This window comes from Acomys russatus, chromosome 28 (assembly GCF_903995435.1).
Source record: "Acomys russatus chromosome 28, mAcoRus1.1, whole genome shotgun sequence".
Taxonomy (NCBI): domain Eukaryota; kingdom Metazoa; phylum Chordata; class Mammalia; order Rodentia; family Muridae; genus Acomys; species Acomys russatus.
The window spans coordinates 8,921,432-8,934,106 of NC_067164.1; the positions used below are offsets into that span (position 1 = coordinate 8,921,432).

General features: G+C 35.4%; 1 protein-coding gene across 1 annotated transcript in view; it reads left to right on the forward strand.

Annotated features, from left to right (window-relative positions):
• Nucleotides 1-12,675, forward strand: part of Adgrl3 (adhesion G protein-coupled receptor L3) — a 438,014-nt gene that overhangs the window by 174,527 nt on the left and 250,812 nt on the right. The window contains exon 5 of the mRNA XM_051170906.1: nt 11,185-11,985. Within this exon, the coding sequence (XP_051026863.1) occupies nt 11,185-11,985 (801 nt within the window). The remainder of the gene's footprint in view (nt 1-11,184; nt 11,986-12,675) is intronic.

Sequence of the window (12,675 nt, forward strand, 5' to 3'; positions counted from 1 at the left end):
GAGCACCAGGAGTGCTACCTGAATAACTATTCTTTCATATGAGGACACAGTTAAGCACTGTGTGTTCTTTACAATACAAAAAAAAATTTCTTTTATGTGATCCACTTTCTCTTTGATTTTTTTTTTTAGGCATTACTGGTTGGAGTCAGATACTAGCTCCTTACTTTAGGTGGCTTGTATATTCTATGACACTGAGTGTCTTATATGGGTGACTCCATCCAAATATTCTACTAACTCAGTTTAATTCTTTATAGACCTTTCTGTTAGTTATGAAAACTAAAGTCATGTTTTATGAATCTCAGCCCAGTAGTACAGGCAATATATTAAATTATTCAATGAATAGTACCTTTAGTAAGATAAGACATTTAGTAGTCTACTGAGTGGTGAACACTCAGTACACGGATAACTCTGGGGCTGGAAAGAATGCTTATTGGTAAGAGTATATGCTGCTCATGCAGAGGACCTGAGTTCTGTTCCCAGAACAAACATCAGGCATCTCATATCCCCTTGTACCTCCAACTCCAGGAGCATCCCATGCCTCCCACCTCTCACCTGTCCTCACATGCACACAAACACATACAACAACAACACACACACTTAAAAATATTTTTAAATAAATAATATGTATTCATTATTTTTCCAATCGATTTTTTCTTTTTTCTTTTGGCTAGGTAAGTAAAAGAAAGGTTAAGAGTGAAGGTTACACATTGCAAATATCGTAACTACAAGTAGCTGGTTATATGATTTCTAGGCCCTTTTCTTCTTTAATATAGTGTAACAATGATCTTAAATAATGGCAATGTGAATGTTAAACAAGAAAATAGAGATAAAACATCTAGCAAGTAGGAAGCTGTAATGTTCTGGTCAACTAAATAATATTACTTTAAGTGTGCTTAGAAATTAACTTTTTTTCTTAGCAGTTGTCTGTAGAAAATTTCGCAACACATAATTGTATATGTAGAAAGTCAAAGGTTTAATTAATTCCATTATAAAGTACCGACAGAGGATTTTATGTGGCTATTTAGCAGAAGGAAAAACACGTGCTTGTCCACCTGTAAATTTGTTCATGCAATTGATCACCAAGGTAAGAGTCACAATCATTCTTCCATTATTTGAGAGCATGTCAGTGCAGATATTGGCCACAGGTGGAATCTGGGTTTGAAACTGCTCATGGTAAGACACCTGATCCCGAGTTCTCTGACTCTGGGAACCTCTAAGTATTTTCAGAAGGACAGAGAGACAATGTGACCTTTTGATAAAATAGTAAAAGAGACTATCTACATGAAATGTGTTGGAGTAGACCTCAAGACATTATGGCAATAAAAAAAAAATAATCCAATGAGTCCTTTTGTTTAGATTCAGAAGCTAACAATATCTTTTGTATTTTAAGGGTTGCTATAACAGACAAGGAAAAAAAAGCAACGAATGCCTGTGAGACCACGCTTGTATGTAGCCCGCAAAACCTGAAATACATTCTACCTGCCTGAGAAATGTTTACCAATTCCTGTAATCAATTATTGAATACCCAAGTCCCTTAGAAATTGTGTTTAAATTGAATGAAACTTATTTGGGTTGTTTAAAGTCAAGAAATATTTCTAAAAGTTTAGAAGATGATTTAAGTAAAAATCTAAAGACTTGGAATTTATACTATGAGTTCACTTCTATATTTTATAAAGCACTAAATAAATAAGATAGATAGGTGATAGATGATAGCTAGGAGAGAGAGAGACAAAGACAGAGAGAGGAGAGCAAGAGAAATCTGGAGAGAGGGCTCAGTATTGAAGAGCTTTTGCAACTCTTGCAGAGGGCCAGAGTTTAGAATAAGCACCCAAATGACACTTAAGAACTGACTGTACCTCCAGTTCCAAGGTGCATGATGCCTTCTTCTAGTCTCATCGTCACCAGGCATGCATTAGGTACATAGGCAAAAATGCAGGTAAAACATTCTTACGCTTTAAATATAATAAGTACATATATTTGAGTGAGTGATAAGTTTTTCTTAAGATTTATTTTTATTAAATATTTAAAATACACATTTATATTATTACTCATATCTACAATAAACTACCTATATCAAGAAGAAAAATGAAACAATAAGGAATTATATAAATGTTACATTATTAATGTTTTGGCTATTTATATTTGGCAGTTTTGAGAAAAACATCTTTTCTATCTTGCTGTGTCTAAAATTCTGAATGTAAATCAATATCTATCATATCTCGTCATTATCAACTTAAAACATCTATCTAGACCTAAAAACATCTTAATCACTAAACAACTAAGCTTACTTGTAAAACTAAACTATAATGATGATTTTAAATTCATAAAATTTCACATTTTCTGCTAAAAACATCTAAACTCCAACTTAATATTTGTTTCAATTTTAGAAATCTTCCATTTAGTATTAGTTTTGATTATCAATCTTACAATTACCACATTCAAATTGTGGTTTTGATTTTTTGGTTCGGTTTTGTTTTTGTTTGATGAAGGCATTCCCAAGTTTGATGAAGCATTTGCCTGCGTTCCTTAAAGGATCAGAGGTGTTTTATTCCTCCGCAGTCTCAGGCTAGCTCCACAAGTGTTGATTTTGTTATTATTATTTGTGTGTGTGTGTGTGTGTGTGTGTGTGTGTGTGTGTGTGTGTGTGTGTGTGTGTTGACAGAACCTTTTGAGTTCAGCTTCATCATTTGCTTTGGGTGGGTCTGTTTCAACACCTTTCCTCAGGTTCCTTGGAAAATCCTTTTGAATAGCTTGCCCAGGTTGAGTGAACATCACTAAACTCTCCACTTGTTAGACTGTAAATTTCCCAAAGGGAGAGGATGTGAGGACGTGACCTTATGGACATGGTTAGCAATCATGAGAGTTCAGAATCCCATCCATCTCTTCCATTTATGTCTCCTATGTATCTAAATGTTTCATATGAACACCAGCTTCAGTTACTCAGAAAACATGTAGTGATATTAGCTATTCACACTTCAGATGATTAACAAGAACTCTAAAAGTCAAAAGACTTGACACTGTCAACATTCTTTATAGCTATCATGTCAGAGAGAAGCAGCACACTATATACAAAATAATACACACATAGTCTTGTACCCTGAATGGCAGTCTTCATTTTTTATTTAGCAACTGTAAATCTCACGCGGTTATTATACAGTACTGAAAAATCATTGCAACAAGGGTGCATCCTTGGTGCACTAAATGTAGTATTGATTTTAAGTGCTATGAAGAATAACTTTGAAAAATTATTATTTACACTAGAGCTATTACAAATAGATTCTCAAAAGAGTCTGCTAATGGCCACTTTCTTTTAAATGATTAAATTAACAGTTTGAAAGGCTTTACTGATCCATCAATGAAATAAAACGTTAGTACAAAATAAAGGGCCATCCCTGTGTCTGTAGCATCTATAGATACTATGTTTAAGTGTTTAAATTAGGTCGTGCCTGGAGAAAGCATTTTATGAATTATTGACATTTTCAATCTGCACACTCCAAGATGAAATTCATTAGGAGGTGTTAATTTTGGAAACACATTATATAAAGCCATTGTAATACAAGGTGCTTGAATGGCACTTTTATTCACTGATGCATGGGTATTATTTGAAGAACATAATTTAGAAGCTGAGCTGCAGAGATTACTCCTGTATCTCATTAAATAAAGGATTAGTGCTTTGTTTACTGAAAGAGACAGATGTCTGTCAGAATTTTTGATGTGCAACACACCAAAAATTTTAATGAACCTCACAGAACTTAATTCTATTTACTAAGGAGATTTTGTTTCCTTGCAAATGAAAGAGACAATCACATGTCTAAAAAGGGAAATGAGAGACAGTAGACAGGAGGTCTGGAACAAAGATTTCTTTCTAATAAAAAAAGATGCCCTGCTTTTGTTGCTGTTATTTGTTTGTTTGTCTGTTTGTCTTTGGCCAAAAAATTTAGAACTGATTTCCTCCCTCTTATTATTGAGAGATGCTATATATCTCTAATCCTGCGGGATAATAGCCCAGAAAAAGAGTGTCAAGAAATCCCTATCTTTGAAAGTATCGCTGAATGATAGAAACTGTTATTTGAGGTCTTTCTAAGTGTTAGGCACTGGTTATGAGTAAGGCTATCGGTTATTAAATGTTAATAATGAGAAAGATAAAAGATTACATTTGCTTCCCATTTCTAACATATTTACTATAGAACTATAAGTCTTTGTACCTCAGTTTCCTCATTGGAAAATGTAAAATGAGAATGACTTCCTGCAGGATCTCATATTAAGTAAGTGAAAGCTGTGTGCCACCTTTGTGCAAAGTCCTTTAGCCTTTCAGTTTCTTGTTAACTCTTCTCTGGTGGGAGTAATAAATACCACATCGCAGTGTTGTTGCTAACTTAAATCAGATGAGTCTGGAAAAGACATTCAATTTCATCATGATGTACTGTACAAAGAAACTGTCATTGTGGACTTACACTATGTGCCTATCGATGTGCTTGGAGCAGGATGCACCAACAGACTTTTCTCACAGATTGATGTTTTGGTGTTGATATCACTTAGGATGTGGTAGATTGCCCAAATGTATTTCAACATTCTAAGATGTATGTAACAAGGAAAATAGTTCTGCTTAAAACATGAATACAGTTAAGTGAAAATATTATTTGCTTGTAAAATATTTCACATTTTATAACAGTATTATATCCATTGTGTGTGTATTTTATTTGTACTTTGCAGAAATATAGAGACATCATGAGACCATAACTTCAGAATCATTACATTATAAATAGAAAGGCACTCTTTAACTTATACTTTCAGAAAAGAAAATTTAACATCAGAATCACATACAATTGCATAGTCAGTTATGGCACTAACAATTTTTGGCATACAAAATTTTTTTCTCTGTAATTTGCAATGCAATGTGATAAAACTTGGCAATGCATGTCTAAATGCTCTGATCAAAACCTCTTCTAGTTAGAGAAGGTAATTCCACAAGTCACAGAAGTGGGTTGAACTAACAATCTTATTTTGCTAAACAAAATGCCTATAATCTATATCTGTTTTATGAACCCAGAATGGTGAAAGGAAAATACACTAGTTGGCTTTTTCCAATTTCTTCCTCCAATAAAGAATAAAGTTATTCTTTATTTGAATCTGTCCTTTACTCAAACCACAGGATGTAGCTTATACCATTATGCTTGATGAAGGACAAGAAGGAAATCATTTTAAGCAAATATATAAACTTACTTACTGAGGCTGAATGGACAACAAAATAATTTCAGGAATAAAAGCGAAGAGAGAAAGGGCAGCAAATTATTTCCAAAGAGAGTAGAAATGAGAAATGGCAGCTCTAATGTCAGCATTCGGGATATTGGACTGGCTAACAGGCAGCAGATTCTGAAGAAGACTAAGCCACACTTGTCACCACACCATTCATTTGTTTATGATGTCGGGAAGGGAGCTCTTTATTTTTAGATTGTTGCAGTCTGTTTTATATAATATACATGCAGGGGCTTCCACTTCTGTGTTGTCTCCTTTCAGTTTCACATTAAGTTGAGGATACTACCTCCTCATATATTTTATTTTCCTCTACATCCATTAAGATATTGAAAGATCTTACATAGATGAAGAGTTGGCTCTCATGACTTTACCGGTTCACCACTTCTTTCTCTAGCATATTTAAAATACCTAAACACAAAAATGTTCACCTTCATTTAGATTATGTGCCTAATAAATGTGCTATTCATTAGATATTTGTTATATACCATAAACTGTGTGCTTCCAAAGACACATTCATAGGCTTGTTTCTCCTCTCCATTTAATCTGACTTTCCTCGTGTAGGTGAGCGTCTAGCATTAGGCTCAGAAATAAGCTAAGGCTGGCCATTGTTAAATGTTACCAAGCTTTTTCCTGACAAATTATGTCATCTTGCCAGCTTTTGTTATGGAAATATGATTTCTGTGAGCATGTTTCATCTTAAATTATAGGACTGCTTTACGTCAGCCTTGAAAATAGCAAATAAATGATGAATGACCTACAGCCAGTCACGACATGGCAAGACCACAGTAATTATTCTCCAAAAGCAGAACTGCCTAGTCAGTCTTAATTCTGAGCAGCAGAAAACAGCAAAGCAAGAGTGGCTTGCTCCACAGGGCATGCCAAGTGCCTAGAGATTAGACTAGCACCAAAAGGTTTAAATCAAAACTTTTACCAAATAAGAGTTGAGGATAGAGAGGTCAAATACCTTTGAAAAATAAAAATTGAAATGAAAGACAGTATTCATACAATACAATAGCTGTATATTTGTATTACTTTCAACATGTACCCTAGTACCTTATTTAAAAATAATTATATTTTTACTGCTGTGTAGAGAGTTATCATGGAGTTTATTCTTACTTCAGAGGACCCAAAGTTTGACTGGCAGCACCTGCATCAGGCAGCTCACTAACATTTGTAACTCCAGCTCCAGTCATTCCATTGGCCTCTGTCAGGAACAACATATACATGCAACAGACAGACAGACAGACAGACAGACACACACACACACACACACACACATAAATAAATGAAGATAAGTATTTGAAACAACTAAACCCTCACTAACAAACACACTAGGATATTTGTCTTTTATGTGAAAGAAGAATAAAGTTCTGGTATTTTAGAATATAAATATTTTTAAGTAATTTTCAAAGTGGTATGGAAAGTAATAGAATAAAAATCAAGAAGCTGATTAATTGGAAATTTGTTCTTAGACTAGGAATTGGAAATGTTAACTTCTCATTCCCAAGCTCAGTCTTTACTGTAATGAGCATCAAGTTTACACTGTGAGGTTCTCAATTACGTCACTTTTAAGTTGCCAGTTTTCTTTCCTCTCCTTGTCAGAATGAATGCATTCTTGGTCTTGATCAAATTTTGAAATGCATCTTTTAAGTAAAGCTATTTGTTTTTAAGGCAAAATTAAAGGGCGTGTGATTTCAATGCTTACTGTAATTGGCAGCAATAGAGGTCTGTTGATCTGCAGCAAGCACAGGACATCAAAGCTGAGTTAGCAGACCTATTTGCACACTAATAAAAATACAAAGTGTACTTGACTTAGGGCCCCAAGAGGTTGGCAGCATGAGTGGAGGCAGCCTGGCTACTGGCTTTTTGCTCTCTGTCTTCTCCTGCAGCTCAGGTCTCAACGAATTGGAATTATCCAGAAGCAGACACTGCTCCTGCACTCTGTGTGTTGTGTTTTTCTTGTCCTCACATCCCATGTTGTAGCTGGGGAAGAAGAGTCTTCTGGTTCAGGTCCTCTTTCCATCACAACAGAATGAGCTCTCCTTGAGAGTCGGCAGGCTCGGGCACTACTGCCATTCACTTTCAGGGGGACGTCTCCTACATAAAGCTTTCCGTGGGCGCACACTTACCCACAGCCTAGGAGTCATTTAATAGAGAATAAGTGAGGATAGTGACAATACTGTGATAATGCTTCTGAAAGACTTATAGAAACGGTATTGAAAATCAGATGTGTAAATTAGTATGTTGCAACTTTCCTATAAATTGATATATGATATATATGTATGCACGTCTGTGTGCATATATATTCTCCATTTTTCTTCTAATGTATACTGCACTTTCACAGGAGTCCATATATTTTATTTTGAACGTAAACGAAACCATTGGTTTTGGTTGTGCCAAAGCATAAAAATTGCACTCAAATGTAATTGCTAAAGCCCAGTATTTACTGTTGGTTTTGAAATATCAGTGAGGATGGCATTTTCAATTTATTTGCATGTGATAAACATCATCAACTCACACCTTCTATTAAAATTACCTTAGTTTTCCAACATTTGGACCATGATTTCTCATGTTTGTTTTATAAACCCATTTTCCCCAACTTTTTGCCTTTTTCAGGTTGTCCCCTTTTGCACATTAAAATATAGGCAAATTGCATCTACTTACACATATTTACAAGGTAATGAAGGTACCAGATAATATTTCATGCATATGATACATTTTCTCATTTTTACCAGAACCTTTAAAATCGTAATAAGATGCAAGCCGGGTGTGGTGGCGCACGCTTTTAATCCCAGCACTCCAGAGGCAGAGGCAGGCGGATCTCTGTGAGTTCAAAGCCAGCCTGGTCTACAAAGGGAGTCCAGGACAGCTAAGGCTACACAGAGAAACCCTGTCTCGAAAAAACACACACACACAAACACAGAAAAATCATAATAAGATGCACATATGCATAAAATGTTTGAGAATCTCCTGTAGATGTTGACTCAGTTAAGTATTTCAGAAAAGGCCAGACAGAGGCAGTAGCTCACTGTTTACAGTAAGATTCTGATGGAAAATTTTCATGAGATGGTATTTTTCCATCTTAATGTCAGGTGTTGAGGGATGCAAGGGAAGATTGCTTGTTACAATTCTAAGTGCATTCCTTTACTTAGTGTAGGACCTGCACGCGTTTACTTGTAGCTTCACAAGTTGCATTTCTTATGAGTCTGACAAGCTATCCAAAGTCTATGATCCCAGGAAATGAGTTACAGAGGTCTCTTGTCTAAGCAGGTCAGCTCTGTGAGCTTCAGAGCAAACAGAGCTATTCTGTTAAATAGCGGGCGGCATCCTCTATAATCTTTGTAAGTGAAACTAACCAAATTGTTTGACAGTTCCAGTGTGTAAACTTGCTTATCTTTCTTTCAAGTGCAACTACTGGTGTTTTTGTTTTAGTTATTGCAACCACCGTATTAAATTTTTACAGTAATTTTTGATGTTTATGTTACGTATTCTGAAGGTGATGATTATTTTAAAAAATATTTATTTTGATGAAATGTTTTTAAAAAAACAACAAAGTGTTCAATTAAGCAAGCATGACTGCAATAAATTATTTACTTTCAGTTTGGAAAAGGTGAATAAAAACTGCTTGGCCAATACCGTACCATTAATCTATTCTCTTTTCTCCTTTCTCTCTTTACTTCTCTCTCTCCAATAGAAGTGGAACAAAAAGGTAATTAAATACCTTTCATAAATTATATACTATTTATAGGCTAAGTTATTTAACAGTTTAACATTTAGTTAAATAATTTTGTTATTAATTCTTATTTTATGCAAATTTATTGACTACTTCTGCTGCTCAACTTCACTTTAATCTGTTTTACTGACCAGTTCTGGTTTGATATATTTTTTATCCTAACAGATTATTAATATGATAAAATCATCAACACTGTATTTTATTCCTCTTTATTTTATTTTAGTAATTAGAAATCCAGTGAGCATGGTTAATAATGATTGCTTTAGATTCGTTCCTCAGTCTCTCTTAATTTCCTTTAGTTCTAATGTGTTTCTCCTTCAACATTAATTCTTAACTACTAGATAAAAGCAAGAAGATAGTCTTCTTAATTATCCCAAAACATTAGTGTCTGTGGCCCCAACACTCTGAACACATGCAATCTCATCTTCTGTTAGTAACAAGGGCCCATTAGTAACTATAACAGAAAAGTTATATGCAGTTTTCAGTCAGAGAGTAACTTACATTTATAATAAGAGCTTTCATATTAAAACTCCTAAGATTTATAAGCATAAATATTATTATTGATCAAAAATTTATAATGGTCCCATCTTTGCAAATATTGAAGGTCAACTTTTCCCAGAGAACTTTTTATTTCTTTAAAATTAAAAATTTAAAATCCTAGGAATGTCTTTTCATTTCAGCCATCTCTAATGCATAGCTGAGGATCATCCTAGACTGTTTCCCAGGGGATCTGTGTTTCTAATTACTACTAAGGAACTAATCATTAACAGCAAAAGGATAATCTTTTATTCATTGAAAAGCAGGTTAACATCCAATTCGTTGTGATTTCCTAAAAAATTTTTTTCACCCAGGAAAATTCTAATAATCTCAAACCTAACTGCGGACTGCATGGTTATTTTTTCAGTGTCTTTGCCTTGCAAGTAATTGCAAGCAACGCTTCCCAGAGCAGGTTCAGCTGAACACAGTCATCCAAAATGGCTCCATGGAAAGGCTCCTGGGATAAAATTGCGCAACATGCTTATCCACCCAACGTCTGATTTAGAGATTCATCAGTGTGCTTAAGCTATTATAATCCTTGCCACGGTTTTTTTTTACTATCCCGTGTCATAACTGAATGTGGCCATGGGTCCCTGTTTTCTTTGTGTGCAGCATCCAACTGTGCCACATCTGCTTCAAGAACCACCCTTTGGGAAACGTTGCTTTTAGCCCCTTCATTTCAGATGAACCTGCCAAGCTTTCTTACCACCATATTTAACAATGTTCTCCACTGAATCGTACTAAACCTCAAAAAGAGTCAGACGATTCCTGCCCACTTTCCTTCTGAAGTATGAGCAGCAAAATATAGCAAGTAATCTTGTTTTTTCAATGCTTTTCTCATGTAACAGTAAAAGGTACATGTTTTTAAGTTCCAATAATACTGTACTTAACAGGACGTTTTTAACTGATTAAAATCTAGACCCTGGGTTCTTTTCTGTAACCTTTCGCCTTTTCTTCTTTTCTTCTACCTCTTTTCCTTTCTTTCTCTCCCTTTCTCTTTTTCCTTCCAGTATCCATCCATCACTCATCTTTAATTGAATGGGTTGCATGCTCTCTGTGTTGCAGCAGCTTTGATACTTTTTTTTTTTTGGCTAGAAGATTCAGTGGCCTGTGTTGCAAATCTTTTTGTTTTTCCTTTATTTGAATAATAATAATAATAATAATAATAATAATAATAATAATAATGTGGGCTATCATTTCGTAATGATAAATAGCTATTGAACAGCCAATTTCATCACAAAGGAAACAATGGACTGTCATTTTTAAATGAGATACAGTTCTTCAATGAACTGATGAAAACATCACGTGTGAACTTGGTACCTGGTGAATATGTCTATAGAGCTCATAGACATATGCTACATTTCAGACATGCATTAAAATATGTGTTTGCAAAGGTAAAAATAAAAAAACCCACAGCTGCTTCTAAAAATGGCTAACATTTCTCAACAAATGACATCAAATTGTTTGTAGGCAAAAAAAAAAAAAAAAAAAAAATCCAAAATTAATGTGGAAGAATGCTTTGTATAACAGAAAGTAATATCACAAAATAAGTGGTGGTGGGTATCACTCGTTTGAGTTGCATTCTGTTTGCTGAAAATAATAACAGATGAAAAGTATTCAATTAATATATTTATTCCTATGACTTTCCCTCCTGGCAGTTTTTCTCTGTCCTGGACTGCTCAAAGGAGTGTACCAGAGTGAACACTTGTTTGAATCCGACCACCAATCCGGGGCGTGGTGCAAAGACCCTCTACAGGCTTCTGACAAGATTTACTATATGCCCTGGACACCCTACAGAACTGATACCCTGACAGAGTACTCATCCAAAGATGACTTCATTGCTGGAAGGCCAACAACTACCTACAAGCTCCCTCACAGAGTGGATGGCACCGGATTTGTAGTATATGATGGTGCCCTGTTCTTCAACAAGGAGCGGACCAGGAACATAGTAAAGTTTGATTTGAGGACTAGGATAAAGAGCGGAGAGGCAATCATAGCAAATGCCAATTACCATGATACCTCCCCATACCGATGGGGTGGCAAATCTGACATAGACTTGGCAGTGGATGAAAATGGATTATGGGTAATCTATGCAACAGAACAGAACAATGGCAAAATTGTCATTAGCCAGTTGAACCCTTACACCCTCCGAATTGAGGGGACGTGGGACACGGCATATGACAAAAGGTCAGCTTCCAATGCATTTATGATATGTGGGATTCTGTATGTGGTCAAATCTGTATATGAGGATGATGACAATGAGGCCACTGGGAATAAGATTGACTACATTTATAACACCGACCAAAGCAAGGATAGCCTGGTGGATGTCCCGTTCCCTAATTCATACCAGTACATAGCAGCTGTGGATTACAACCCCAGGGACAATCTGCTTTATGTGTGGAATAACTATCACGTGGTGAAATACTCTTTGGACTTTGGGCCTCTGGACAGTAGATCAGGTAAGTTTGTTTTTGGGTCATTTTCTGAGGAAAGCTACACTTTTGTTGTTGTTGCTGTTGCTGTTCTCAATAAGATGACTGTTTTTTTTTTTTTTAATCCAACTTCCTATGTCATCTTCCAGCCTGGGTATCTAAAAGAGAATATGCTTTGTCTTTTCATTTTAGAAAGCTAGGTTGAAATGATTTCCCCTCTAAGAATGTGGACCAATGGGAAAGGGACTATGTCCTTTACAGAGTCTGTCACTTAACTCACCCTGTTTCTTGGAACTCTGTTTGCCTTTACCACATAGTTACATGTTTGTGTGATACAGTATATAAAACTTCTGCTAAGATTACATGCTGTCCTTTCGCATTAAGTGTGAGATGCTCTGGAGAGTGCTTTTCTCCTCTGGAACATATCAGAAGGTTAGCTTTAAAAAAATGCTGCTGGGACAGGACACTAACAAATTAACCATGCAGAAAGCATTACAGAGACCAACTCTTAGGGAAGTAGGGATGATTTGAAAGTACAGGTATCTCAGAAAACCTACTTAGTAACTCATAAGTGCAAAATTCTCATCTCTGAATAAATGACAATAATTCAAAACATTGTCATGATTAAGCCTGAAATAATCTTTAATTTCAATTATTTGAATGGTTCCCCCTTCTGGAACACACTATTAACTTTTGATATTATGTAAAGAGGACTAT